We start from the raw sequence: 26,594 nt of genomic DNA, 5'->3' as shown, positions 1-26,594 counted from the left end.
TAATCATCAAAAATACACTATATTAATAACAAGCAAAAGGGATGTTCAAAAACCTATTAACAATAATCAAGCTGGAACTTTAGGTTTTACATAAACAAAAGTTGTGACCAAAATGCGTAAGTTGTATATCCAAAATAAAACTGTTAAGTAAACTATATTGTCTGATTGTAGAGTAATTATAGAGTGTTTGGTAAATATTTAAGTAAATTGTTAACTTTTCCAGTATTTAAAAAGTCCAACTGTCCAAACATAATTTTTTACATATAATTTGTACGAGGATGTTGAATAGTTCAATAGTAAAATAATTTGACTTTAACTTTATATTTATTAACTTTAATAAATTGATAACTTTTAATAATAAACATTTTTTTATAATATCTATTCTATCAATATGCAAAATACATTAAAAGAATAAATTACAACCAATATCCATTTCTCTTTTAAAAACAATTAATTATAAACGAACTGACAAGAAATCATTAACTGATTAATGTCATTAATAAACTGATGAACTGATGAACGACAAACTAACGATAGCTTTCAAAGCGATTAAAACATTAACCCAATTTTACAAATTACAAAAAACTATTACAAACTATAAAAAATTCTCTATTAAATAATTGTAAAAACGTTACTGCTATTTTAAATATTTAACAAATCAACCAAATATAAAATTGTAAGATTGCGTTGAATTTTAAAAAGCATGCTACATCAGTCAATTAAATGTTGTACACGGCGTTTCAAAATTAAAATTTCGTAATTTATCAAACGCGAAAATTTATATTTTTTAGATTTTTATTTATATCGATAGTTAGTTTTGCTTCTTTCATTTCTTTTTTAAAGTTAATTTACTTAAATATTTTGTATTATAGAAAAGTATACTTTATGTATTAAAATGTTGTACATTTCGCCTTTTTAAATAGCCAATGCCAAAAACTGACGAATGTTTCGTTTTTTTTAAATACTTGGTTTTAAAAAAACGGTTGCGTTAATACTGAAAAAATTGAAAGCAACTTAATTTAAAAAAAAATTAAATCCATTTGTGGAGCAACAATGCAGATTTACATATTAATATAATATTATTCTTTTGTTTCGCCGACTTAAATAGCCTACTTACAATCGAATACAATAATAATATGAATCACTCAGTAGGTTAATAAAAGACCGGCAGCGTGGTGTAGTGGTACCGGCAGCGTGGTGTAGTGGTAAGAACACTTGCTACACCACACATGAGGTTGTGGGTTCAATTCCCACTGACCTCATGCTGTAGCGCCCTTGAGTAAGGCGTAATAAACGGTATGAACTCCTGCTGAGTCAGCACTTAATCAGCAGCATAATTATCGGGCAATTATAATCTATAATATCCCAAACTGCTATAGGCAACTCGAGACTGGGTCGGAGTAACTTATGTTACTCTATGTTTAAGTCGCGCATTCGACGTTCCCACATCGAGGATAAAGATATATACAAAAAAAAAAAATAGTTTTAATAACTTCATATCTCAAAATTTATAAAGCACAAGTTGCCCAAATTAAAAAATTAAGTTTTATAACATAATTTAATAAAAAGGCCTATGTTATCTGTAAGGTCAAATGTATAAATATAAGGAATAATGTCATACATATAGAAACCTTGAATCACTAAGTTTTCACGTGGTTGTTATTTTGATACGCTGTATTTCAATTCGTTTCCTTTTACAATAAGTTTCCTGTACAGATTTTATTTTTTTTTTATCAATAGCGATTTCCATATAAATAAAATTAGCTTCATTTATTTTTTTAAATATTGTGTACACAACAAAAAAAACAAATTTGTTTTCGCTTTGGAAACTACAAAAAAATATTAACGGAAACAGAATGCTACATTTATAAAGACCATTTTATATGTTGATACGATTTTACACATAGTTGTATGTAACATATATAATTTCATTGTTTAGTAGAATATTTGCATCAAGTAGACGTAGGGGTATTACTACAAGTTATAAAAAGTGAAATACGTATATTACCCTAAATAGTAAGCACCTAACGTGATAATATTTAAGAACAACTTATACGTTCCTTATTTAACCTAATGAACTAATAACTTTTGTTTAAATATTAAAGAAGCAAAGGTATGATTTATCAGAACGTTCCAATAATTTGTTACGTCTAATTTGAAAAGGAAACGTTTATGGGACGTGGAATAGGATCAATAGATCTGTTGCAATTTGTATATGGACTTGCCAAACAGTATTTGTGTTATTCAGGAAATTGTGCAAATACTTGGGTAGTGTTGGTATTGTTTTAAAGTTGCACAACGGTATTGTTACAATATGCTCTTCTTATGAGCAACCACCCACTCGTTACGATATAGTTTGGTAATACCTTCTGCAGCGGTAGTAATACACAAACAATATTATGACGCGCTCCGTGGAAGCAATTTACAATGAATCATAATTAGTTGGTGCTTTAAAAATATAAGCATGCGTAAATAGTGATTTTATAGCACCTACGCCATCGACTTCTTTATTTTTATTAAGATTATAATTAACAAATGAAATGTCATAGAAATGACAGTTTTACGCAAAGGTGTATAGGAATTCCTTTGAAATTCTACTGGATGATAAATATTGGATATCGGTTTAGATTTCAGGTGTATTATTTAATAAAAATTAAATAACTGTTCTTTTAAGGACAACTAAAAATATTTTTTCTGGAATATATAAGTTTAGTTTAACTGGACATTATGGAAACTACTCAATCATATAATCTTACCACTACTGCATCTACTGCCTATGCCTTGTCGTATTACCAATGGGTTTTATACGAAACTTTCTCGGTAATTTTGATGTCGCTAGCCTTGTACATTTGCCTTGTTTTAGTGCGGTACAGTTTTATGAATGAAATAAAGGATTTTACGGAACGCCACACAATCCGTAAGGCTAGTACGGCAAGCAACCGAGCGCCTACCGACTACAACAGCAGTAGTGCTGGTGGAACGCAACATAAACCGGACTCAAATTCCTTAAATGAAGGCGGAAGAAAGAGAAAAGCGGACGGAACTGGCAAATCAGCACGACCGCTGCGAATTTTGTGTTTGGTGGCAGCCTTTTTTGGATTGGCACGAGTGTCTGCTGATCAACTGGAACTAGCTACCTATGGACACCAAAGGCTGGATTGTAAAATGTATCAGGTAATTAATAACAAAGTGTCAATAATGTTTTACGAATTTTTCAGTTTTTTTTATAAATTTGTGTTAAAAATGAAATAATTAAAAAAAAATTAAATTAACTAAGGTATCTTTTTATTCTAGGTTATTGTAGTTGTAACCTATGCCTGTAGCGCTACTGCAATTTACTCTGCTCTTTGGGTTCGACTTCGAATATTTTTTAATCATCCGATCATGAAACACCTTGGAAATCTTCTGATTCGTTCACTTATCTGGTTTGCAGTTGGTGCCGTTATTGGGTCCGCTTTACTTAATACGTTTATTTTTTCATTTACAACTTCATCAATTGACTCGCCTGCAGGATGCATTTTAGGCCCAACTACATCTGTTTCACCGGAGGGCAGATACGTTATTTTAACAGTATCAACAGTTGGCTCTCAAATTTTGCTCCTTTCGTTATTCTTATATCCATTACTTAAACACCGGGCACAGATGAAGAAATCCTTACAACGAAATACAACAGCGGGTCCAAGTACTGTTCCATTGTCACCCAAGCCTAAGCGAGTGACTGATTTGGTTCAACAATCAGGCAATTGCCGGTCGCGAACTGCGTCAAAAACAGACTCTGACAGCGATACAGGATCGACTGTCAGTCGAAGAAGCAAAACTAAAGCGTTTTTAAGTTTCCGAAAAAGCCGAAAACAAAGCAAAGACAAACAGCTGTTTGTAATTATGCGACGGGTAACCATTACAGCTGGTATTTGTATTTTATCTGACGTGCTAACAGGAGTGGCGACCATTGGCTTAAACAATCACCCTAGGGTAGCCTCCAATCTTATTTACAACCTTAACCTGTTGATTAACATAACAAGTGTCATATTTGCTTTTGGGGATTGGCGGGAAAGATTGTTCCCGTTGTGCAACAGAACTACGAAAAAACGAGAAAAAAATAAGCGAAAGGAAGAGAAGGGAAGCCCAGCAACTTACAGAACGAAAGCTCATGTTGACCCGATCGAAATATCGCCCGCTAAAAACGTAGCTAGATTTCAAATTGGATCAGTCGACTCACCGGATATCCCCTCTTCCTCAATGAACAGTCCGAACAATTGCATCGTGCAGAAAAAAGACGACATTGTTTTCACATTCAAAGACACAAACTGAGGTTGTTTTGTTGTGCGTTGTGCACGTTTTTATATACACTAAACATAAATAACACTCTAATAAAAACATTTAGAAACGATGTCTACTATATACGAATCTAGGTTGTGCGACCTACTCAAAAACACCTGGATAAGGGACCATAAATCATTTTGTTCTTTTGTATTGTGTTGTAGTGGTATTTAAAGTAAATATACACGACAACGATGTTTATTAGCACAAGTTGTATAGGAAAATTTATTTTTTCTAAAACTAGAATTTAAAATTTTTTTAACTTCCTTAGAATTTTTTTGTAATTTTTTAAAAAATTTTAATAAAAAAATAAATAAAATTAGTATAAAACCGTTTTAACTATAAATTTAAATTTTTGACCGTTTTAAATTTTTTTTAATTCAATTAAAAACAATAAAAAGTTATATGATTTTCTGTGTATTACATTTTTGTTTTTGGTTACAGAAACAAATTTTACAATTGCAAATTTATTTAAAATATTTGTTTATAAATCTAATTATACTATTTTAGAATACTACAAAAGTTGTATAAAAAAAGTTAACCAAACCCAATTTTTTTGCACTGTTAATATCACAAGCTTTGCATGAAAATTAGTAAACAACAAAAAAACAGGCAAAAATTACATTTGAAGCCATATTAATTTGTAAAAGACAACCTTACAAAAATTTAAAAACTAAAAAAAAACTAAAAACTAGCAACAATAGGTTTTAAATCTAAAATTATATAAATTGAGCGTAATATGAAACTTTTTAAAGCACAAACAAAAACAGTGACAATATAATTTTAAATAATTAATATGATAAATAGATAGATGAAGATATTTTATTTACAAAATGTTACTTATGATTTCAAAAAACAACGCTTTATATACCCTAATATTAAAAGACAATTTTTTAACAGGATTTGAAACCTGTTTTTTTAATAACATTATTGGACTAACAATTTCATAACCAAAATCTTAAAAAAAGCCAAGATAAACATTTACTCATAAAACACATTAGGCTTAACATTGAACAGGGGTCCCGGGAAGACTAGTAGTGCAGTAATCTCTTAAAGAGGCCAAAAGTTGACTTCTCAATGTAACACTTCCTTGAACAGTTGCTAGGAGCATAAAGAGATCCGTTGGATGAAATTCGCTCACCAACTTGTTTACTCTATCTGTTAGCTCTTGTTTTTTGTGAGCCGGAAGCTCTTTTAAAACGGTAGCAAGTGGTTTAAAGTTGGAAGAGGTTGCTGCTCCTAAAACTGATCCAGCTGATCCTCCTTAATTAAAAAATACATATACCTCAGTACTTATACATATACCTCAGTACTTAAATCATGATGCTAAGCTGTTTAACAATTTGTATATTAGCCATTATTAGGAAAATGATAACCATTTGACACAGATCATAAATATGTTCATATTTTAGTGCAAAATTTGAAAGTAAAACAAAGTAGCAAACTTTAAACAATTTTTAATGCTCTTTTTTTGACAAAAACAAAATTTTTATTAAACTAAATAACCTATACTGAAAAAAACTATGCAAACTCAGTATTATAATATAACTTTTATTAAATTTATAGTTTTTAATACAACACTAGATGTTTTAATAGATTACCTACAGCCATTCCAACTGGCCCAGCCAACAAACCCCCAATAATTGCTCCCCCAGCTGCCATTAGACCACCTCGAACAGTTTGATTCACCGTAACTCTGAGATTTTCTTCGTTGGATAAAGAACACATTAGTTCAATAGCATCAGCAATTGATACAGGCATTTTGGGTGTTCTTAGATTAGTTCAAATCAATTTTTATATCTTTTTATACGTAATAGGGATTATACCTGAAATAAACATTATTTGGTATTTACCATAGTTGTTTAAATTAACCAGTAAAACCCAATTCTGCATTAATAATAACAAAATTAGGAGACGATAGAAAGGTAGGTCGAACACCTGCGGTTTATTTTAAAAATAGGTTCAAAGGGCGGGGCTCGACTTACAGGATTTGTGTTAATCTTAATAACAGATTAATGATCATGGTTGTGTAGTTGTCAGTCCTATTTTAGTATTTACAAAACTTTTATTATTATTTAAGATTCTTTATCTTATGCTCTGACTAGCAGCTACTACTTAGAAACGTTATTCAAAAAGGCCACATGTAACTTTCATCTTCTTTACGGAAACGCGGAACTAAGCAAAAAAAACAAGTGGAAGGTCAGGAGGTTAAAGGAAATAACTAAAATAAGAGAAACTGAAGTTAAAAAAACTACCTCTGGCAATTATATCACGTAATTTGGTTCAAGGCAGGTTAGCGTGCACATTTATAATGTTTTAAATTATTTACATCAATTTTTTCTAAAGTTTACAAGTCATGTAACCTTTTTTACAACAAGAATTAAAATAGCAACCTTTGAAACTAGCGTGAATTTGTTATGATCACGTGATAGACAAAAACGAAGGGGTCGACTGAAAATGAAGGAATGGAAATTGAAGGAACGGAAAATGAAGGAACGGAAAATGAAGGAACCGGAAAATGAAGGAACGGAAAATGAAGGAACCGGAAAATGAAGGAACGGAAAATGAAGGAACCGGAAAATGAAGGAACGGAAAATGAAGGAAACGGAAAATGAAGGAACCGGAAAATGAAGAAAAGCAAAAAAGGAGAGGGCGGAATCTTAAATACTAAAACGCGGAAATACCATTGACTGTTTATTTAGGATTACTGTTATTTATTCAAGAACTGATGAGCGATAATGAGTTAATTTTTATTACCCCAGCATACCCTAACCCTCTTCTATAAAATTCTCGTTTATTTCTAAAATAATATTGAATTTAATACAAATAAACAGTCAACGGAATTTCCGCGTTTTATTTTTTTAAGATTCCGCCTCTCCTTTTTTCACTTTCCTTCAATTTCCGTTCCTTCATTTTCCGGTTCCTTCATTTTCCGTTCCTTCATTTTCCGGTTCCTTCATTTTCCGTTCCTTCATTTTCCGGTTCCTTCATTTTCCGTTCCTTCATTTTCCGGTTCCTTCATTTTCCGTTCCTTCAATTTCCGTTCCTTCATTTTCCATTCCCTCAAATTCCGCGTCCCCAAACGAAGACTGAGGATTAATTATATTAAATTTTATTACAGCAAAATATCTATTTTAAATTATAGACATCAATTCGTGAAAACTCTAATATTTTAATTTAAAATGTAACTTATAATTAATTTAATGATGTCGTGGTACACCTAACTTATTTAACAAAAAAAACACAAAGTTTGTACATAACCCATTTATTAAGGTAGTGTTTTGACAAGTTACTCAATCCTTCATACTTAATGATATTAGGATATCAATGCAACTAATACATGTTATAAAAAACAGATCTCACACAACACTTTGTGATTCCTAAAACCGCATTTGAATAAAAATAAATAAATATTTGCAACAATGTATTGTGTTTAACTAGTTTACTAAACATTTACTAGGGAAAAATATATTTTAGAAAAAAAAACACATGAATGGTACCATTATTAAAATTTACAACTAATTTTATAATCTAAAATAATTAAGGCTAAAGCTGAAAAAAAACACAAAACACACACATTTAAAATGGTTGGTTCATAAAGGAAAAAGAAAATATTAAACTAAATGCAACATGATCATTCAAACAAAAAAATTGTATCATTAACCATTGCAACTTGTTTTTAAAAAAAAATGTAAAAAGATGATGCAATATTCTCATTATGTAAGATTAATTAATAATTAAGTATTGAACACATTTGATATGCAACTTGATAACATAATTACTACTAATTTTTAAAATAATTATCAATAAAATACAATTATAAAAAGGCAACTCTTAAAATTTGATAAAAAAAACAACATTGTTGGTATTATAAACATAAACAGGTAGTTTATAAACATTGCAATAACTTAAAGATAGTTTTTCATCTTTAGAAGTTAAAATGTGCACCATTACTTCAGTTTACACTTGCTAAAAAATATTTAGTAGTTGTGTAAACATCATTCGTAAAAGTAAAAAAAAAAAACGTTGCAAGGTTTGACAACATACGTTTTGTAACCTGCTTGTGTATATGTCATACTATAAAAAAAATCTACTGAAACACGATTACAAGTATTTTAAAATAACACTACAAAAATAGAATTAATTCAACAAAGCTTTGTAAAAATAAATGGTGGGACATACAAACATTAAACCTGCATCTGATTTTGGACGGCACAGTTAAAAAACTATAATTTCAACAAAAAAATAAACTATGTTGCAATCTTATTCTTGGAGTATTTTAAGCACAGTACGCCACATATGTCTTCAACTGCTTGCAGAGCTTCATTAATTTGCTTTTCAGTCAAAGCGGCAGACATGCAGAAGCGTACACGAGACTCTACGATCGGAGTGGCAGGAAAGCCTACCACAACAACAGCAAAACCTCGACTTAACATCTCAGCACTAAAAGCTCTTAGCTTAGAAGGTAAATATATCATAGCTGGGACTACAGGGGAGTCGTCATTGCCATATACAATAATTCCCATTTTCTTTAAACCTTGTCGAAACATTCTGCAGTTTCGAGCCAACTGATCAATTCTTCGCTTTCCCTTATCAGATGTTGCTATAATCGTTAAGCTTGTAATAATTTGTTGACAAACTGGTGGAGACATCGATGTGGCATAACATGCAGAATGAGAATTATTTCTTAAGTGTTCAACCAGTTCTCGCTTTCCAGCTATGTATCCACCAGCGGCACCAAAACTTTTTGTAAAAGTTCCCATCATAACATCAACTTCTCTTGGGTGAATGCCAAAGTATTCCGTAACCCCACGACCTCTGTGACCTAAGGCGCCAATACTATGTGCTTCATCCAAAAACAAGTAAGCTTTGTATTTTTTCTTTAAGTTGATAACCTCCGGTAAGTTGATAATAGAACCTTCCATGCTATACACTCCTTCGACAATGATTAAAATTTTCTTCCAGGGACGAAAGTTTTTGGGTTGTCCATAAACAACCCCATCTCTTAATTTTTTCTCCAAGTCTTTCATGTCATTGTGTTTAAATACTCTTACTGTGGCACCAGAAAGTCTGCAACCAAGCACCAATGAAGCATGATTCAATTCATCACTTAGAATCAAGCAACCCTTGCTCATCAAACAAGGGATATTCATGGAGTTAGTTGCAAAACCCATCCCAAAAGTTAGACATGCGTCAACATCAAGATAACTGGCCATGGTATCTTCAAGTTTTTTGTGGATGTCCAAATTGCCAACCTCTTGTCTTGATGAACAAATGCCAACCCCATATTTATTGATAGAATCCAATGAAGCTTCGGCACAATCACCATTGTTTTCTGCAAATCCAAGATAGTTATAAGAACCAAGGTTTACAACATCTTTGACAATATTTCCAGTATAAGTAAACTTCCACCCCGAATGAGTAAATTTTCTTTCTTGAATGTTGACTAAACCACCGGGCACACTGCATATAGGTCTGTTAAACACATCTTGTATTCTATTGTATATATTTCGAGTATAAAAGCTTTCAAAGCTGGCATAAAGTGGGACAAAATCTTTCATATCATTGGCTTCAATTGCAGAAGCTGTTTTTTCATATCCATTTCTTCGTAGAAAATCTCGAATAAAACCAAACATTGTGATAATTCCATAACTGATATATGTTAAAATCGCTACCCAAAGTGGAGTGGATTCAAAGCTCTCTTGAAACTTTGTCACAATATGGGGGCTTTCATTTTGAGCCTGTTTTCCATTGCCATTTAGCAGTCCCTTTTTATCAGCCACACCGTTTTCTGTTAAGCGGTTACAGGTACTCATCTTTTATTGTGGCCATTTACTTATTACATAAAATGAGAAACCTTAAAAATCAGAAAATAATTTTTTTTAATAATTTGTATAAGATCGAATTTATGTTTAAAGAATACATGTTTTTTGAATAAACGTAAACTTTTTTGCATTAATTCTACAGCTACGATTTTTTTCAGCCTTTTACACTTTAAAGTAGCACACGTCAGACTAATTTATCGTTATTTTAAATAGGACTAGAAACTAAAGTACGCATTTACTATTTAGTATTATCTGCTTTACTATAAGCGATTATAGATTATAAACAATCTAGTAAGTTTACAATTTTAGATATTTTTTGGACAACTCTTGTCAGAATGTTAAAAAAAAACAAAATTAGCTAGAAAAACATTTAAATCATCTTAACTAACTAATACAGTCTAATGAAAGTCTAGTCGGTTGTCCAACGGCAAAACACACAGACGAATTGTTCCAGAACAATAAGTGTCTGTTTCGTTCTAATTCAAATTAAGTCACGAGCCTTGTTAGATCATGTGGGCGTTACTGTTTACAGTATCCAAGCCAATCCCAAGCTTCTTATTTTTTTGCTTTTAAAATGTAATTGTTAACACTAGGTGTCTTAATTTAAGCATAAATAAAAACAATTTTGCAAAGCTTAATTAGTTAACAAGAATAATATTCAAGGTTTTGTTAATTTAAAGCAATTCGAAATGCTTTTAAAAGAGTAATATTATTAATCTGAGCTTTTAATGAAAAATCGGTTTTACTTTTTTAGCTAATCAATAAAATTTATTTGTAGTCACTAGTCATTTGTATTACTTTTTTTTGAAGCTTAATCATTAATTATTGTTTTAAAATCATTTTTAACGACCCAAATTTCCTCTAAAAAGATAGTATCAAAAAACGGTAGCCTATCCTGCTTACTACGCACCATTAACATTGGCGTTATAGTTGACCAATTGTAGCGATATGGCGTATGCGTATGCAACGTACTTCATAAAAAAATATGACAGTTTTTTCAAATTTTATTGGACCCATATTTGCAGAAAGCTTATAACCCAAGTATCAAATTCATAATAATGATCTCATGATCTGTGATGTAATAGTTGGGTTTAACAATGCCAGAATAATTTTTTTCTTGGATTGAAAATTGCAGTAAACTTGACTGTCCAGTAACGTTATCTGTAGAATCTATTTTGAGTAAAAGGCGTGAAAAGTGGTTACGTTACTAAGATTTTAAAAATACATTTTTAAAGGTTACATAGTAAATGGCGGGTTTTTATTTTTGAGTTTTATCGATAACGCCCTTTTCTATGCGTTTACTGAAGGAGTAGTTCAGGCTTATTTTTTAATAATACTAAGAAACCTTGCATGGTTTACTAAGTGGTTACCATTATTATTGTTAGCAGCATTTTATTGTTAGAAAAATAGGTATTAGTTAACTAGTAAGTAAATGTGTTTTTGTATATTGTAGGACTTTATGTATATAGTAAGTAATAAAGCAAATATGTCGACAATATAAACATTTTGACCTTTATATAATACAGAAAAAGGCAAAAAATAACTAATACTTTAAAGTTGTTTTTAAAAACTGGTTTTGTCCGGATATTTTATTTTAACTTGTTCTAAAAAAACTGGCTCTACCCAGATATTTATACTTTCTTTATCGTTTTTTATGCCCGGTGTATTATTTAAACAAATATTCTTTGTTTAAGTTCGATATAGTGCGCACTTAACATTGAACTTGTGTTTTTGTTCTGTTAAATGTATACATAGTATGATGTGAAAAATTACAGTGGATTTCGTAGGCTTCAATAAAAATTGACGCAACTTAAACCTGTTACCTAATACACACAATGTATGTAGTTAGTTAAAGCCATTATCTCTTTGAACAAGCTTTCTTACAATCAAGTTATAACCGGTTTTAACAGGTTAAGTTAGGTTAGATCAACACGTTGTGGGTTCTCTCGCGTTATCAAATAATATGTTTGCGTTTAACGTATTATGCAACGAAGCTGCATCCAATTCAAGGTAAGTATAAAAATGATGATGTTTATGTTTGGCATATTATGTAACATACATTATACGTCTTTTTTGTTTTATCGCAGATAGCAGACTAGTTACCTATAACCTGTATTTAATCAAGAAAGCTATGTGTATTGAACTTAGGAACTCGTAAAAAGTTTAATATTGTTTAATAAACGTATCAAAGCACTTCAAGGGCAGACTTTTATTATTTTTAATCGGCAATGCTATAAAAGTTTTTAAAACAGTATTTTTATCAGAAACGGGCTGAAATACAAACTATTAAAAATAGTTCAACCGTTTCCTGGTACAAAGATTTAACTTATGCTGTGAATAGTAATGTAAGACTAACTTTGTAGAAAGGATTTTAGTTTTACATACGCTGGCAACGATTTTTAAAAGTGGGTATTCAATCACTGCGGTTTTGACATTAAGTAGAGGCATAGTTGTGTGTTAAGAATTTGATACGTTGTTTTTTCAGACCGAATTCAATTATTTACTTTGTATTATTTGCTTGTTAAAGTTGGAACGTCGTGTAAACTCATGTAAACTGTATACAGCTGAACTTAATTAAATGATTTTATTAACCTTTGAACGGCAAATTTATTAGTTTTAAAAACAACCTAACAATAAGGAATAGTGCACGGCGCCGGCGCGTGTAAAAGTAAATATTATTAAGCAATCGGTATATTGTATTTTTCTGCCAAGTCACTGTATTTTTCACGTCTGTTTATGCCCTTTTAACAACAATTCTCTTAAACAATTAAAGTGCTTTAGTAACCCGTGTTAGTTGAAGTTTTGCTGCGTCATTCTCTCTTTCCGTGTGTTTGTTATTTTTCGTATTTCCTATTTTTATTCTTAGCTAGGCAGCGTTGTAAAATATTGTCTACGTGGGAATGAATGGAAATATATGATAGCGCAAGTTAAACTAGGCAGAAAGTTATTTAAACTCAAGTTATGTAAAACGCAACATTGGTTATTGCGTCATCCAAATCTCAAGTTCCTAGAAACAATAACAGCGCCGCTCTTATGAATTTTTTTATCTAAGGTTGAATGCTTTTAAACAATTATACATTTTCACAGGTTTATATTACTAAAACTATACCTAAAAATGAGTGCAAAAAAGAATATTTTAGAGCGACTGGCAAGCGGTCCAGTAGTAGGTGACGGTAGTATGTGTATGACCCTAGAAAAACGAGGCTACTGCAGGGCTGGACCTTGGACCCCTGAAGCTGTAGTTAAATACCCGGAAGCGGTAGAGCAGCTTCTTCGAGAATACATGAGAGCTGGGGCAGATGTTTTGCAGACGCCATGTTTTTATTCGAGCGACGGGAAATTGGACGAGGGAGAGAATAAGTCGCATTCCGTAAGAATGTTTTTAAACCACAACAGGATTGTTAAACCCAAATAACACATATAACTTAGCCATAACTATTTGGAAACAGGCTTTCAAATAAATAACTTTACCTTACCTAACAATTTCTCTTGTTTTATAGACTGGCAATATAAACGATGCAGCTTGCCGGATAGCCAAGAAAGTCGCACAAGAAGGCGATGACATCATTATTTGCGGGGGACTTTCCCCTGTGATGTCATTTTTTACAGGAAAAGGCGAAGAGGCGACGAAAAAAGAATTTGAAGCCCAATTGAAACCCCTGATTGATAATGATGTTGATTTTTTACTAGCTGAGGTAATAATGACTGTCAATTTTTAATCACCAAAAGCATATAATGGGCATTAGTTAATACTAACATTGTATTGTTTTAAAAAAGAGCATTTTTAATAGTTTGTTTATGTTAAAATAGTTTTTTGGTCACATACGCGAAGTTGAACTCTGCATCGAAGTTTGCAAGAAAACGGGAAAACCTGTTGCTTCTACCATGCGAATAGGACCAACAGGTGATATGGACGATGTTTCCGTTGAAGAATGCGCGATAAGGATGGCCAAAGCCGGAGCAGATATAGTTGGTAAATAAAACTTAAGACAACTTTTATTTTTACCATATAAAGAATTGGCCATATTCTTAGTCCCTACAACGATGTGTATTGTTGTATAAAAAGCCACTATGTACACAGTAAATATTTGATTTAAACTTTATAATTGGAAAAAAGTAAACATTTAATTCGCTGATACAGGAATTAATTGTTTGTATGATATCAACGCGTGTATACCGGTGCTTAAGCGAATGAAGGACGCTCTAGATAAAGAGGGACTTTCCCCATTTTTGATGTGCCAGCCGCTGGGATGGCTCTGTCCGGAGATTGTGAATGAAAAGTCGGGTTATCTGTCCCTTCCAGAATGCCCATTAGGTAAAATTTTAAATATTCGTTAAACTACTTCTTATTACATAAACACTGTCTATTTTCACACTTACATAAGGCAAGCCGCTTTAAACAGTACTAACTTTTTTTTGTATATATCTTTATTCTTGATGTGGGTAACGTCGAATGCGCCACCTAAACATAGAGTAACATGAGTTACTCCGACCCAGTATCGAGTTGCCTTTAGCAGTTTGGGATACTATATAGATTATGATTGCCCGGTTATTATGCTGCTGATTAATTGCTGGCTCAGCAGGAGTTCATACCGTTTATAGCGCCTTACTTAAGGGCGCTACGGCATGAAAGCAGTGGGGATTGAACCCACGACCTCATGGCGGTGTAGCAACTGTTCTTACTACTACATCACACTTTTATAAAGCCCAAAACAATCGTTATGAACAGACAGGACAATATCAGTAATATTTTAAACTACAAAGATACAATTTAAAGCTAGCTTTTGTAACGCAAGTTGCCTTAACAAAACATAATTAAGTTGTGAATATCGTAAAACTATAAATAAGTTTCGTTTTTAACTGTAAAACAGCCTTGGATGCGAGAACTTTGACAAGGTTTGAAGTCCGAAAATTTGCAAGAGATGCTTACAATTTGGGAGTGCGTTACATAGGGGGGTGTTGTGGTATAGAACCCCATCATATTCGAGCTATTTCTCAAGAGGTATAGTTTACGTTGGATTGTATTTTTGCAACGGTTTATTAAAGCCCGTACACAAAAATGCTTTTTTTTTATTCCAGTTGGCAGAAGAACGAAAAAAGGAACCAGCAGTCAACGATATGTGCCCAGAGTTTGGACAGTTTCTACACCTTAATATATTCTCAAACAATAGAGCCAAGTTAGTTATTAAATACAAATCAAAAAAATCAGCATTGGGTACCTATTTTTTGAGCAATTATATTTATTTTTAATTTGTTTATTGTATTAACAGGGACAATCAAAAAGATTTTTGGATGAACTTAAATGTCGGTAGTGGGAGGCCAAACAACCCAGCATGTCTAACACCACAAGAATCAAAAATGGTAGCTTAAAAATAAGATTGTGAAGCTGTTTTTTTTAAGATGTAGGTGCAGATCGTTAAGCTTTTTAAAATCCCAATGATTGTAGTACTGCTTGTTTAGGTGTCTTTGTGTTACGTGATTTAATAAGTCTGCTTCATTTCTAATATATGTACATAGCTTAATTGCATATCATTACTGTGACAACTAATTCATTGAAATAAAAATACGTAAACTTGTGTTAAAATATAACCTCTTGGACAGATAGTTTTAGGCTATAGAAATTAATATTAGACAAAGGGATCTCAATTTTATGTTTATGTCATAGCACCTCTAAGTCTTCGGCAAAAACAGAATATATATGTTAAACTTGTTATTTTAAATGGAGGCCTGTAGGAAGCCTATGCGAAAAATAAAACTAAAATCCTACTACTCAACTTAAGATTATCAGTTGAATAATATATTACACATATTTTGACCTTTCACCGTAATATAACCATGAAAGTAATTACATAGTGTAAGGAACATAACGGTTAAACAAATAGATTTCAAAAAACAAACACAATAACTTAAAGCAACACTTGAATAATAATATCTAGCAAACTAAGTACTTCATAATAAACTTTTCTGCCGAAGAAGGAGTGAAAAAACTATATTTTGCTTTCTAAATAAACACACAACTTATGTTAGTTTTTTAATGATTTTCAGTGCTTTACAAATGAAGTTTAGTTACAATTTTTTTAGTTTTAAATGAAGAGTTGGGTTGGCAAAAATGATAAATACAAATTAGATTAAAACAACAAAACATACCCTGATATGAACTTAATAATAAATAAATATATATGCGTGGGCAAAAAACAACACGTTTATAATCAGAAATTATTCAAGCTTGAAAATAAAAGTTGTAGAAAGCACACAGTCACTCAAAAAAAAAATCACCTCAAAAGAACTTTTAAAATATGACACCAACTACAATTCTAACAATACAACTAAGCATTAAAATAAAATTCAATAAAAACAACCCAATATAAGTTCAACTGGTAGCTTAGTTGCATAATACAAAACAATTGTGTAAAACTACAAATTTGTTGTACCATGATATGTTTACATAGGAATTGGCAATTGCAAATTACATCTAATAACGAAACATAGTAACCGGCAGCATGGTGTAGTGGTAAGAACACTTGTTACCCTATCAAGAGGTTGTGAGTTCAACCCCCACTGCTCTTATGCTGTAGCATCCTTGAGTAAGGAGCTATAAACAGCATAATTATCGGGCAATTTAAATCTATATAATATCCCAAACTGCTAAAGGCAACTCGAGACTGGGTTGGAGTAACTGATCTTACTCTATATTTAGGTAGCACATTCAACCTTTCCACATCAAGGATAAAGATATATACAAAAAAAAATATACAAGTATCTTTGATTGCCAATAGCCAGTATAAACCTGTTTTTAAACATCAAAATCAGTTAGTAGGGCTTGTTAAGTATTATAAAACACAGTTTTTTTTCATATCGATTATTCAGGTAACGTACAATTTAGGTAAAAAAAATAAGCTTACAATAACATCTATGTGAAACAGTTTTTATCCAAAGAGTAAGCTACTATATACAATATATACAAAGCATGAAAATGCATAACTTAATACCCTGATTGAACTGCTAAAATATATACAAAGCAAAGCATTTAAAACACAACCTCATTTAAATTAATAAGCAAGTTTTGGTGAAATATCCATATAAGGTTAGTATTAGTTGTACGTAGAATATTTTTGCGAAGTCCCCCAATTAACAAATTGGGCAAATAATAAGATAATATAAGTGATTTAAAGACTAGGTGTGGTAAATGCCAAGACAAGAAATTATGTTTTGTAACATCTGAGAATGACCAAAAAGGTAACAAATGTTGTAAAGTTAAGTTAACATTTTATTAGATCTCGAAGAATTCAAATATTCAGAAAAATCATGAATATCCGAGGCTGAAGAAAAGGTTTTACCACTTGGTGTTTTCACAAATCTTGAAAAAAACAAAATTTAAATAAAAAGTTAGTCAGTCATGTAATGTTGTATACTGGTTATGGCATTGGGTTAACTGATTAAAAGGTATGTAGCACAAATACCACACTGTTCTGTCTTGAGCAAAGTATAGCTTAAGCAAGTCCCATAAACATAACTTTCTTAATAAAGCTTAAAAACTTTTTACATTACGGTAAAATAAAAGAAAGATTTATTCACTTTGTTTTTAATTTTTATCAAATATATTCAACTCAAAATGTGTACCATTTTTAGCACCATCAATATTTTAAAAGTACAGAAACCTATTAGAATAAGGTGGCGAAAGGTGGCAAAAAAATTTTACTTTTTAGATTTTTATTAAAGTTATTCAACCTAAATGTGTATCATTTTTAAACACTTTTAGACACACCATGTAAATTTATTTATCACAAAGTGCACACACCTGTAAATGCTGACACATCCATGCCACACCAAAGGTTTTGGCATTGTTCCAATAATCTCCCATTTGTTGTCCTCTTTGTCGTATGCTTCAACAATTCCTGTAAGACCATATCCTTGATCAAATCCCCCGGAGACAACTATTTTGCCTCCAAGAACAGTAACACTTCCACCCAGATGAAGATGTTGCATTGGTGATGTGGAGTCAATCCAAATATTTCTTAAATTTTCGGTAGATAAATTTTAGGGTTTAGTAAAGTACAAAAACTAAATACTACTTTTGTTAAAGAAAGTTGTTAATGTTTTGATTTAATTTTTTTCTTTATTTTTACATTCTTCCTTCTTCTTGATGTAAATCAATAGTGTGTAACATAAATTGATTTATTTAAATTAAGCTAAATTACATGAATTAGCAAATAAACAAAATATTTTTAAAAGGAAATTTAAGTTACTCTTTTTTAGAATAAGACACTAAAAATTACTGATTTGTAACAGAACAATTAATTTTTTTTATGAGCAACCTTTCAGGATCAAATGTGAGGACTTCTTTGGATTCCTCCTGGATGAAATATAAAAGTCCTTTCAGGGAAGTAATTCGAGGAACAAATGAAACAGAAGGAAAAGTCACTGCAAGTACCTCCCAAGAATCTGACAAAATGTGAAATTTATTTTATATTTAAATTTATGATATATTGACATAATGATAAAAGTCCAAAAAAGAATAATATATATTTAAAAAACTCATTAAAAGAAAGCAAAAAATGGCTATTATAAAAAAACAGCCTCTATTTCGTATTTAATACATCAAATTTTCTCTATAAATACCTTCAGCTGGGCTATAAACTTGCAAAACCATTTCCTCAGGGTTACTTGCTGAGCCAATCGAGTAAATTTTTCCACCACATGATGCTACAGAGCAGTTGCTTACTAGTTTAGGCATAGGAGAAATTGGTGTCCACAAATTAGACATAAAGTCATAACATTCACAACCCTCAGCACCAATCTGTTAAAAACATACAAAAAATTTATTAGTAATTGACCAATTAAAAAGTATAGCCATAAATGTACTTTAATACAACCTCCTAATTATAGCAAATGACAGGTCAAAATTGGTTTTCCATGTTCATTAATAAACTATCTTGTTTGATAAACTTTTTTTGATTTTGTAAACTAATTGGTCAATTAGAGGTAATAATAATATTTTATCTAGGGCAATTTAATGAAGATAAATAAACTAGGGCAGTTTGTAATATAAAATGAATATTTATAAAGACAAAATTAAGATACGCCTACTGTAATTGAAATAATAATTTCTATAATATAAATGTGTTTAACATTTTTTTCTTGAAAATTAAGGAAAGTAACACAAATTAGTTCTTCTGTTTTTAAGTTTTAAATATTTATATCTCTTGAGTAATTAATAACCTTGAAATATAATGTCTGGAAAATTGGTCTACTTGTACAAGTCAAACTAATATCAGAAAGGTGATAACAAGCATATAATTTGTTTACCAAACTAGATGAAATTCAACAGCTGTACTATACAAGTTATAAAACAGACTTAAAAAAAACTGTTAAAAAATCTTAAATCTGTCTTTTAAATTTTCAAAACATTTTAGTACTAAAAATTAAAAGCCCAGAAATGAACACACAAAACAATCAAATCAAAAACTATTTTTTTTGGTACAATTTGTTTTAAAGTGTACAGGCCTACTGTGTATACTGTTGTTTTTAAAATGTGTTTACTGCATACATTACACAAACTAGTTATAAATAAACTTACCACATAAATAAAAGAGTTAAGAACCACTGATCCATGATAATCCCGAGGATTCAACATCGGCGCAATCTCGGACCATTCGTTCAACTGTGAGTTGTATCTCCAAGCTTTGTTGTACGGTGACGAACCATCTGAACCACCTGAAAACAAAAATAATTGAAGACAAAAATTATTAAAAAAAATTTAAGTAAATTGAATGTGCCTTACTAAAAAAATGTGTGAAATAGAAAAAAAAGAAAAACAATGACAAAAATTAAGAAAAAAATATTTTTTAAAACTCAAATCGAAAACTAAAACATTTATTTAAAGGTTATTCGTTTAAATTTTATCTAAAAACATAATAAACAAACACTTCGCAAACCTGTGACGTAAATATCATTCCCAAGTGCTACGGTGGAATAAGCTCCCCTGAGGTTTCCAGTGAAACGATCCAAGTTACGCCATGATTGATTGGTTGCATTAAAACTCGTTACAGAATTAACAATGTCCCAATTTTTGTCGCAGCCCCCAACTGTGATCAACAACTCAGCAATTCCTTTATGAACAAAAGTATTGTTGATTTGTATTTATTGTTTTTTAAACCATGCTTAGTCTGGGATAAAATTACTTTTATTAATTTAAAATACAAAAAGCTTAAAAAAGTTGTTCACCCTATGGGCTACAATGTAATTTGTGTTATATGGTCACAAATCGCAACCAATATATGCCTAAAATAATTTAACTGCATACTACAAACTTCAGCTTTTATAATTTAAAGGCCTTTATGTTGAAAAATACATATTTATATGCATATATATATAGATATCATTCACCAATTCAAAATTGCCCAATCTGTAAATTAAAATTTTGATAAATTATACAGTTTTATTGGCAATTTAGTTAGTTTTTACCTGTTGATGGTCTGGGCTGCAATCTAACTGATGCATTATTTTGTTTATCCAACATACAAGTGTGAAACATTCGCGTTTCCTTCACCAAGTCTAAACACAAAGTTGAATTCCTTACGATAGGATTGGTCTCGATTTTGGAGAGTAAATATATTCTTCGGATGAATGGAAGCCGAATAAACTTCAATAATCTGTAAATATATGTTTTATTTAAAATTTGCAATAATTTTTTTGTAATACACCTAAAAAACTGCAACAGTTTAAATAGCATAATATTTAACAATTTATAAATTTTTATAAATCTAAAATAAAATATTTAAAAAAATAATTGTTTTGTTTACATGTTTTTTAATAAACTTATGTTACCTTAAGTTTATATCAGCCTAATAAAGATATTAATTTATACATTAAATGGTACTAGTTAGCATTAAGTTTGATAAAAAAACAACAAATAAATGTCTAAATAATAAAATGACTAGCTTGCAAAAATCAGTTTCTCGGTTAGCAAGGTCAGCCTTTATCCAATGGACCAAAATCTCGTATGCACTTTCTTCTTTTTGAACATTTAAATCACGATGCAACAATAACTAAAAATAAATAAAATTGTTGGATAATAATAGGGAAAAATATTTTATGTAAGTAAAAATAATGATGTGAAATTGGCTAAAACTTACAAGAAATAAAGAAGTTACCTTATTTTTTAAAATTGAATATATAAATTATTTAAGTAGGCCTATTCACAACAGAAAAAAATTGAAGATATACATATTTATTATATTTTATTTTATTTATAACAGATTGAAGTAATAGAAACAAAAACACAGAATTTGAAAAACAGAGATATAAATTTTACAGTTACCTTTTTCATATTTTCATATTCAAGTTTAAGGAAATCTGACGAGTTGGCCACTTCAACAATGTGTTGTGCAATAAATGAAATTGTATCGTCAGCCAAATTTAAACATGACATTGCTTCGGCAAAATAGAGAATGTTTAAACAGTTTGAAGTTAGAAGTTGGTTCGTTAAAAACTTACAGCATGCTTCTTGAACAACTGGGAACTGATAAAATAACTCAGATATTAAATTAAGAACAAATAAAACATAAAAGTAAGAGGCCATTTTATAAAAAATGTAAAATAATAAAACTTTAGTCCTTGATTAAAAAAAAATTTAAATCAAGTACAAATACACTTTACAAAAACAATATTTGTAAATTATTGTATGTTTAACCTATAATTTTTAGTTATATAATGTTGATAATCTAGTAAGGTCATGTATATTTTGGGTTAAAGTATAATATTTTTAAAAACCATAAAAGTAACAAAAATTTAGACCAAAACTAAAGAGTAAGAAGACATTTTATGAAACTGTAAAAGTAATAAATAAATTTAAAAAGAGTAAATTACGCATGATTAAAATGTTTTAAACATTTTTTTATTTTTTATTTTATTATTGTTTACGTAAAATTTCTAAAAAAAAATTTTACAAACTTGTAATAAATCCGAAGCTTTTAACAAATCAACAACATTTGTCTGTGTCACAACAACATCACCAGTGTAACAAAAATCAATTAAGTTCTGAATGGAAGATGGATCAACATTATATAGTGTAACTGTGTCTGTAAAACTTTCCTTCATTAAACCTCCAAACATGCTTCTAAAAAAACACAACGAATGTTTTTTTAATAATTAATATTATAATAGTTACAATAGCAAATACTTGGTTTCAGCCTTATATATATTTATTTTTTGAGCTGTAATTATAAGTTGATAGTGTATTAAGCCATGCATTAATTTTATTTTTACATCGATTTATTCTAAAGCATTAAGCCAGCTTTTTTAAACACTGAGACCTTAAACCATTATTTAAATAAAAAGCGTTTTAAATTGTATAATTTTTTTTAATTATTTTTTTTTTAAATTTAAGGATCTTTTTCAGCAGTAAAGTAAATAACAAAAAACAAGCAAACAAATTTAAATCTTAATTTACCTAAAATAGTTACTGGCAGCAGCCAAAACCACTCGATGGCAAGAAAATCGCTCATCTTCTACAATAATAACTACATCGAAAAACTTTCCACTATTGCGAAGATCACACAAACCATTGAGAATCACATTTGAAAAATTTGGGTCAGAAAATTTTTCTTCGTTTGGCATATTCAATTTCAGTTATTCAATAAATAATATAGATTAATAATTGCTATTGATTGATCATCAGATTGTTGATTTGAATAAAACTTAGTTTAAAATCCATTAAAATAATTTTAGAACCCAGCTAGTCTGTAAGTAGTAACGTTAATGTTAAATTTAATTTTTAAACGAAAATCAGGCAGGCAACTAACTAAATGCTAAATAAACTAATAAATACAAGAAGATTAGAAAAAAAACATTTACCTAACTTACATAAAGACGATTTGACAATGCAAGATAACTTCTAACTTTGAATAACTAACAAAAAAATTGAACTCCCACAAAACGTGTACACATCACAAACATGTGATCAATTAACAACAACAAAGGAAATATTCGATTTAATTACAAATTCATAAATGTTTGATCAGGCGCAACGTTATGACGTCAGAACTAGGTCTGCGTTGCATCAAACTTTTAGTATTGACAGATAGACAATAAAAAAGTAAGGCTGTATATTAACCCTACTAGTCACACTATAACCCACATGTAGAGTATAATTTAAATCTATTAACTTAGTTAAAAACCGTTGTATGTTACCTCCTAAAAATTCGTAGCACAATAACATGTTTAATCATTTTCTAAACAATAAAAATATTGTGTATTATTTTTTTAAATAATAGTTTTTTAATTATAGCACTAATATATTTTATTTGAAATTGTTTTATATTGTCTTTGTTTTTTAATTTTTACCTTATTAGGGGATTTTATAACGAAAACACGTTGGTTTGTTTGAATTACCAGTTGTGGTATTACCGAAACACGTTTTATCGAAAATTAACCAAGCTATTTTACACACAATAAGATTTTTGCTATTAACCATCCTATACCATCATTTTTCTTGGTAGTTGGCTTTAATTTAAAAAGGCGGTTTTGAAATTTCGGTTTTCGTGTAAGTTGTCCTTTTGGTTGAATAGTTTTCGGTAATATGGGCTACCGGTTTTTTAAAGTTTGTTTGTCTTCTGAGCGATCAGCATGACGTTGGGTGAAGCAAACTTTATTATCTTGCGATAGTATCAAAGTCCATGTTATTTCACAATCAAGCCCCGGCAGCTTTGTTGGCTTGAAGTGGTTATATAACGTATTGTATCCCTGATTTATTGCTAATCTGAGTTAAATACTAGTAATATATTTCGGTTTTGTAGGTTAACTTAAACATTTTCAAAATATATATAAATAAACAAATAAATTATGCCATTTAGAATTTATTTAACAATCTTGTTTGGTAATTTAAAAAAAATGACGAGCAAAGATGCTAGTTCATTTGGAGTTGCCTTGTTTGGTCTTGGAAGAATGGGTAAAATTCACTTGCAAAATATCGTGAGTCACAAAAAACGTAAGTTTATCAAACAAGTTTGGTTTTAACAATTTTTTTTTATAAAATAATTTATTTCTTTTGTTACAAAACATTACACAAGTAAAATTATTTAAAAATTTGTTAATAGCTATAGTTTTAATGGTACATCTTTTTTGGTATTTAAAAAAAAATAATTTTGCTTGTTTTTTTATTTAGTCAATTTGCTTTACATTGTTGAACCCGATACAAATTTAGCAAATAAAATAATTAAGGAAAATCGTTTGGCTAACACAAAAGTTGTTTCTATTGAAGACATGGACACAGTGTTTTCTGACAAAAAGTAAAACACAGCCTCTCTTTAATTAAATATATATATTGGAATTTATTAAATTAAATTTTTATCCAACTTAACAATACTTATTGTAAGTTTTAACATTATTTATTTAAGAAATTTTATTTTTAGTGTTGAAGGATGTGTTATTAGTACACCCACCCATACCCATGAAGATCTCCTGGTTAAAAGTCTTAAGAATGGTTAGAAAATATGTTTCATTTAAGATAGTAACCGGTATTCTTTACTTAAAATTTAAATTCATGTCGGGTAACAACTAAACTTTTTTTTTTATTTAAATATTTAAGTTAATGTTTTTTTTAAATATTTTGTTTTTTATTCATCAGGCAAGCATGTGCTTTGTGAGAAACCAATTTCAAAAAGCATTAAAATTATTGCTGAAAGTTACAAACTTGCAAAGAAAAACAATTTGGCGTTGTTGTGTGCCTTTAACAGGTTAGGACTAGTTTAAATTACTATAACAATTTAATTTTTTTTAATTATTGACTATACCCTTAGCTTTAAAAAATTATAAATTGTATATTCTAGGAGATTTGATCCGCAGTTGAGAAAATTAAATGATCGAAAGAAAACAGTTGGAAATCTTCACAGTATTAAATCTGTTGCAAGAGATTCTCCCTTTCCCAAAATCGAATATATTAAAATCTCAGGTCCTATTCTGCATTGGTTTACAAGAGAACCTTTAAAAAAACTGTGTATAAAACTATTAGTTTAAAACTATTGTATAAAACTATTAGGTTTTTATTTTTTATTGCTTGGTTTATTTAATTAGGTGGTATATTTCATGATTGTGTTGTGCATGATATCGATTTGTTAAGTTGGATTGTCGGGGAATGCCCAGATACTGTTTTTGCAACAGGTAACATATTGGTTATTTTTAACAAAAAACATAAGGTGTCATATAATATGACCATATATTTTTTATAATGGATTTTTTCTCTGTAATATAAAGAGTAATTAAAAAAAAACTATATACTCCTTTCTAAAAAACAAATATAACCATGTTAGTGTTGCAAACCATGTTGTTTTTAAACTCTGTTTATATAATTATATTTTTGTAGGTTATGTGTACGATCCAGAAATTAAGGCTCTTAATGACTTTGATTCAGTTATGGTCTCCATGCAATTTCCAAGCGGTGTGCAAGGCCATATTGATGTATCTAGATACTGCAGTTATGGGTATGATCAAACTCTACAGGTTTGTTTTACTTATAAAATAACTAATTAAATTTTATACAAATAAAAAATGATATACATTTGGAAATTTTAAATGTGTAAGTGCTCTTTTAAGAAATATCTGCAATTTAAATTTAAAGTTAAAAAGTCATTAAACAATGACTAATAGATATATTTTATTATGTAGATCTTTGGAGAAGATGGCAACCTTATTAGTGGAAATATAAGGGAATCAAGTTTGCAACAAAATGGTGGAAAAGTACAAGATGAAATATTGTATTCATTCAGTGATAGATATGCTGCTGCATATAAAGTTGAACTTAATCATTTTGTGGAACTTATGGAAGGTAAATAAACAATTTGTAAAATAATGTTCATAATGCCTTAATTGTCCTTTCAAATACATGTTTAAACTTCTAATTGTTTAGGATTGCTATAAATTGCAAATTTGATAAATTTACTTTTTTAATTTGATTTAACTTAAAAAAATATTTGATTTTCATTGTACAGACAAAAATGCGAAATGTGAGATTTCTATGATGCAGACTATACAAGCCACCTGTCTCTGTGAGGCTATGGAAGACTCCTGCAGGTTAGGACAAGCTATCAAAGTTGAGCCCTACATTAAAAAGATGCTGGCAGATTGTGGTTTGGATAGTTTACAATAACTCTGCGCAGGTTATTGGTATTTAGGTAATAATTAATTAATTCCCAAAGTTTTTTACGTTTCATATAGAATCATAAGTAATAGTTTACCTATTTAGGTTTTTTATTTTTTACCCAATCATTTTTTGACCCAAGTTACTGTTTTCTACGAAATTATTTTTGCTAATAAAAATCTTTTTAATTGTAAAATAGTTTAATTAATAGATAGCAGGTATTTCTAGTAGTAGTTATCTTTCTTGTATCTGTTTTGACGTTTTATTTTAGGGAATAAACACACTTTAACACTAGAATAGGTTGTTTTTGCATA

At 29.9% G+C, this 26,594-nt stretch overlaps 6 protein-coding genes across 7 annotated transcripts; 3 read left to right on the top strand and 3 right to left on the bottom strand.

Moving 5' to 3' along the window:
* The first annotated feature begins 2,564 nt into the window (after nt 1-2,564).
* LOC145750313 (uncharacterized) lies at nt 2,565-4,674 on the top strand. Its single transcript, XM_082566312.1, has 2 exons — nt 2,565-3,174; nt 3,295-4,674. The coding sequence occupies exons 1-2, from the start codon at nt 2,728-2,730 to the stop codon at nt 4,309-4,311; spliced, it is 1,464 nt and encodes a 487-aa protein (XP_082422438.1). The 5' UTR covers nt 2,565-2,727; the 3' UTR covers nt 4,312-4,674.
* Nucleotides 4,675-4,783: 109 nt separating this feature from the next.
* LOC145750574 (protein C19orf12 homolog) lies at nt 4,784-6,375 on the bottom strand. Its single transcript, XM_082566642.1, has 2 exons — nt 5,922-6,375; nt 4,784-5,583 (listed from the first exon to the last, which is right to left on the bottom strand). Exons 1-2 carry the CDS (start codon nt 6,079-6,081, stop codon nt 5,324-5,326), a joined length of 420 nt encoding a protein of 139 aa, XP_082422768.1. The 5' UTR covers nt 6,082-6,375; the 3' UTR covers nt 4,784-5,323.
* Nucleotides 6,376-7,577: 1,202 nt separating this feature from the next.
* LOC145749490 (serine palmitoyltransferase 2-like) lies at nt 7,578-10,175 on the bottom strand. The gene has a single exon (XM_082565267.1). It carries the CDS (start codon nt 10,134-10,136, stop codon nt 8,571-8,573), a length of 1,566 nt encoding a protein of 521 aa, XP_082421393.1. The 5' UTR covers nt 10,137-10,175; the 3' UTR covers nt 7,578-8,570.
* Nucleotides 10,176-13,054: 2,879 nt separating this feature from the next.
* On the top strand, nt 13,055-15,717 carry LOC145749981 (betaine--homocysteine S-methyltransferase 1-like). The gene is made up of 7 exons (XM_082565882.1): nt 13,055-13,515; nt 13,646-13,840; nt 13,956-14,118; nt 14,287-14,460; nt 15,017-15,147; nt 15,225-15,322; nt 15,416-15,717. Exons 1-7 carry the CDS (start codon nt 13,261-13,263, stop codon nt 15,513-15,515), a joined length of 1,116 nt encoding a protein of 371 aa, XP_082422008.1. The 5' UTR covers nt 13,055-13,260; the 3' UTR covers nt 15,516-15,717.
* Nucleotides 15,718-16,193: 476 nt separating this feature from the next.
* Nucleotides 16,194-23,259, bottom strand: LOC145750074 (kelch-like protein 21). Of its 2 annotated transcripts, none has more exons than XM_082566008.1 (12): nt 23,001-23,259; nt 22,597-22,886; nt 22,098-22,263; nt 21,466-21,666; nt 21,087-21,193; nt 20,610-20,797; nt 20,081-20,254; nt 19,723-19,859; nt 18,765-18,942; nt 18,461-18,587; nt 17,944-18,159; nt 16,194-17,502 (listed from the first exon to the last, which is right to left on the bottom strand). In XM_082566008.1, exons 2-12 carry the CDS (start codon nt 22,761-22,763, stop codon nt 17,400-17,402), a joined length of 1,764 nt encoding a protein of 587 aa, XP_082422134.1. In that variant the 5' UTR covers nt 22,764-22,886; nt 23,001-23,259; the 3' UTR covers nt 16,194-17,399. The 2 variants fall into 2 exon arrangements, with proteins under 2 accessions (XP_082422134.1, XP_082422135.1); XM_082566009.1 differs by having other exon boundaries at nt 23,010-23,259.
* Nucleotides 23,260-24,002: 743 nt separating this feature from the next.
* On the top strand, nt 24,003-26,430 carry LOC145750459 (myo-inositol 2-dehydrogenase-like). The gene is made up of 9 exons (XM_082566500.1): nt 24,003-24,132; nt 24,310-24,433; nt 24,557-24,627; nt 24,772-24,880; nt 24,974-25,095; nt 25,218-25,304; nt 25,507-25,643; nt 25,809-25,968; nt 26,132-26,430. Exons 1-9 carry the CDS (start codon nt 24,036-24,038, stop codon nt 26,287-26,289), a joined length of 1,065 nt encoding a protein of 354 aa, XP_082422626.1. The 5' UTR covers nt 24,003-24,035; the 3' UTR covers nt 26,290-26,430.
* Nucleotides 26,431-26,594: the final 164 nt, after the last annotated feature.

The sequence above is a fragment of the Corella eumyota genome, chromosome 4 (assembly GCF_963082875.1).
Source record: "Corella eumyota chromosome 4, kaCorEumy4.1, whole genome shotgun sequence".
NCBI classification, from domain to species: domain Eukaryota; kingdom Metazoa; phylum Chordata; class Ascidiacea; order Phlebobranchia; family Corellidae; genus Corella; species Corella eumyota.
Note: the sequence above shows the minus strand (reverse complement) of the source record. Positions and strands in the feature narration are given on the sequence as shown.

Bases quoted from the DNA above. Each gene is read 5' to 3' on its own strand.
- LOC145750313 (XM_082566312.1), top strand. From the start codon at position 2,728: ATGGAAACTACTCAATCATATAATCTTACCACTACTGCATCTACTGCC. The intron at 3,175-3,294 runs GTAATTAATAAC...TTTTTATTCTAG, and splicing joins TGGATTGTAAAATGTATCAG to GTTATTGTAGTTGTAACCTA.
- LOC145750574 (XM_082566642.1), bottom strand. From the start codon at position 6,081: ATGCCTGTATCAATTGCTGATGCTATTGAACTAATGTGTTCTTTATCC. The intron at 5,584-5,921 runs GTAATCTATTAA...TTTTTAATTAAG, and splicing joins GCCAGTTGGAATGGCTGTAG to GAGGATCAGCTGGATCAGTT.
- LOC145749490 (XM_082565267.1), bottom strand. From the start codon at position 10,136: ATGAGTACCTGTAACCGCTTAACAGAAAACGGTGTGGCTGATAAAAAG.
- LOC145749981 (XM_082565882.1), top strand. From the start codon at position 13,261: ATGAGTGCAAAAAAGAATATTTTAGAGCGACTGGCAAGCGGTCCAGTA. The intron at 14,119-14,286 runs GTAAATAAAACT...TCGCTGATACAG, and splicing joins AGCCGGAGCAGATATAGTTG to GAATTAATTGTTTGTATGAT. The intron at 14,461-15,016 runs GTAAAATTTTAA...ACTGTAAAACAG, and splicing joins CCTTCCAGAATGCCCATTAG to CCTTGGATGCGAGAACTTTG.
- LOC145750074 (XM_082566008.1), bottom strand. From the start codon at position 22,763: ATGCCAAACGAAGAAAAATTTTCTGACCCAAATTTTTCAAATGTGATT. The intron at 22,264-22,596 runs GTAAATTAAGAT...GTGTTTTTTTAG, and splicing joins GCTGCCAGTAACTATTTTAG to AAGCATGTTTGGAGGTTTAA. The intron at 21,667-22,097 runs GTTTGTAAAATT...TTATTTTATCAG, and splicing joins AAGCTTCGGATTTATTACAA to TTCCCAGTTGTTCAAGAAGC.
- LOC145750459 (XM_082566500.1), top strand. From the start codon at position 24,036: ATGACGAGCAAAGATGCTAGTTCATTTGGAGTTGCCTTGTTTGGTCTT. The intron at 24,133-24,309 runs GTAAGTTTATCA...TTTTTTATTTAG, and splicing joins TATCGTGAGTCACAAAAAAC to TCAATTTGCTTTACATTGTT. The intron at 25,969-26,131 runs GTAAATAAACAA...TTCATTGTACAG, and splicing joins TTTTGTGGAACTTATGGAAG to ACAAAAATGCGAAATGTGAG.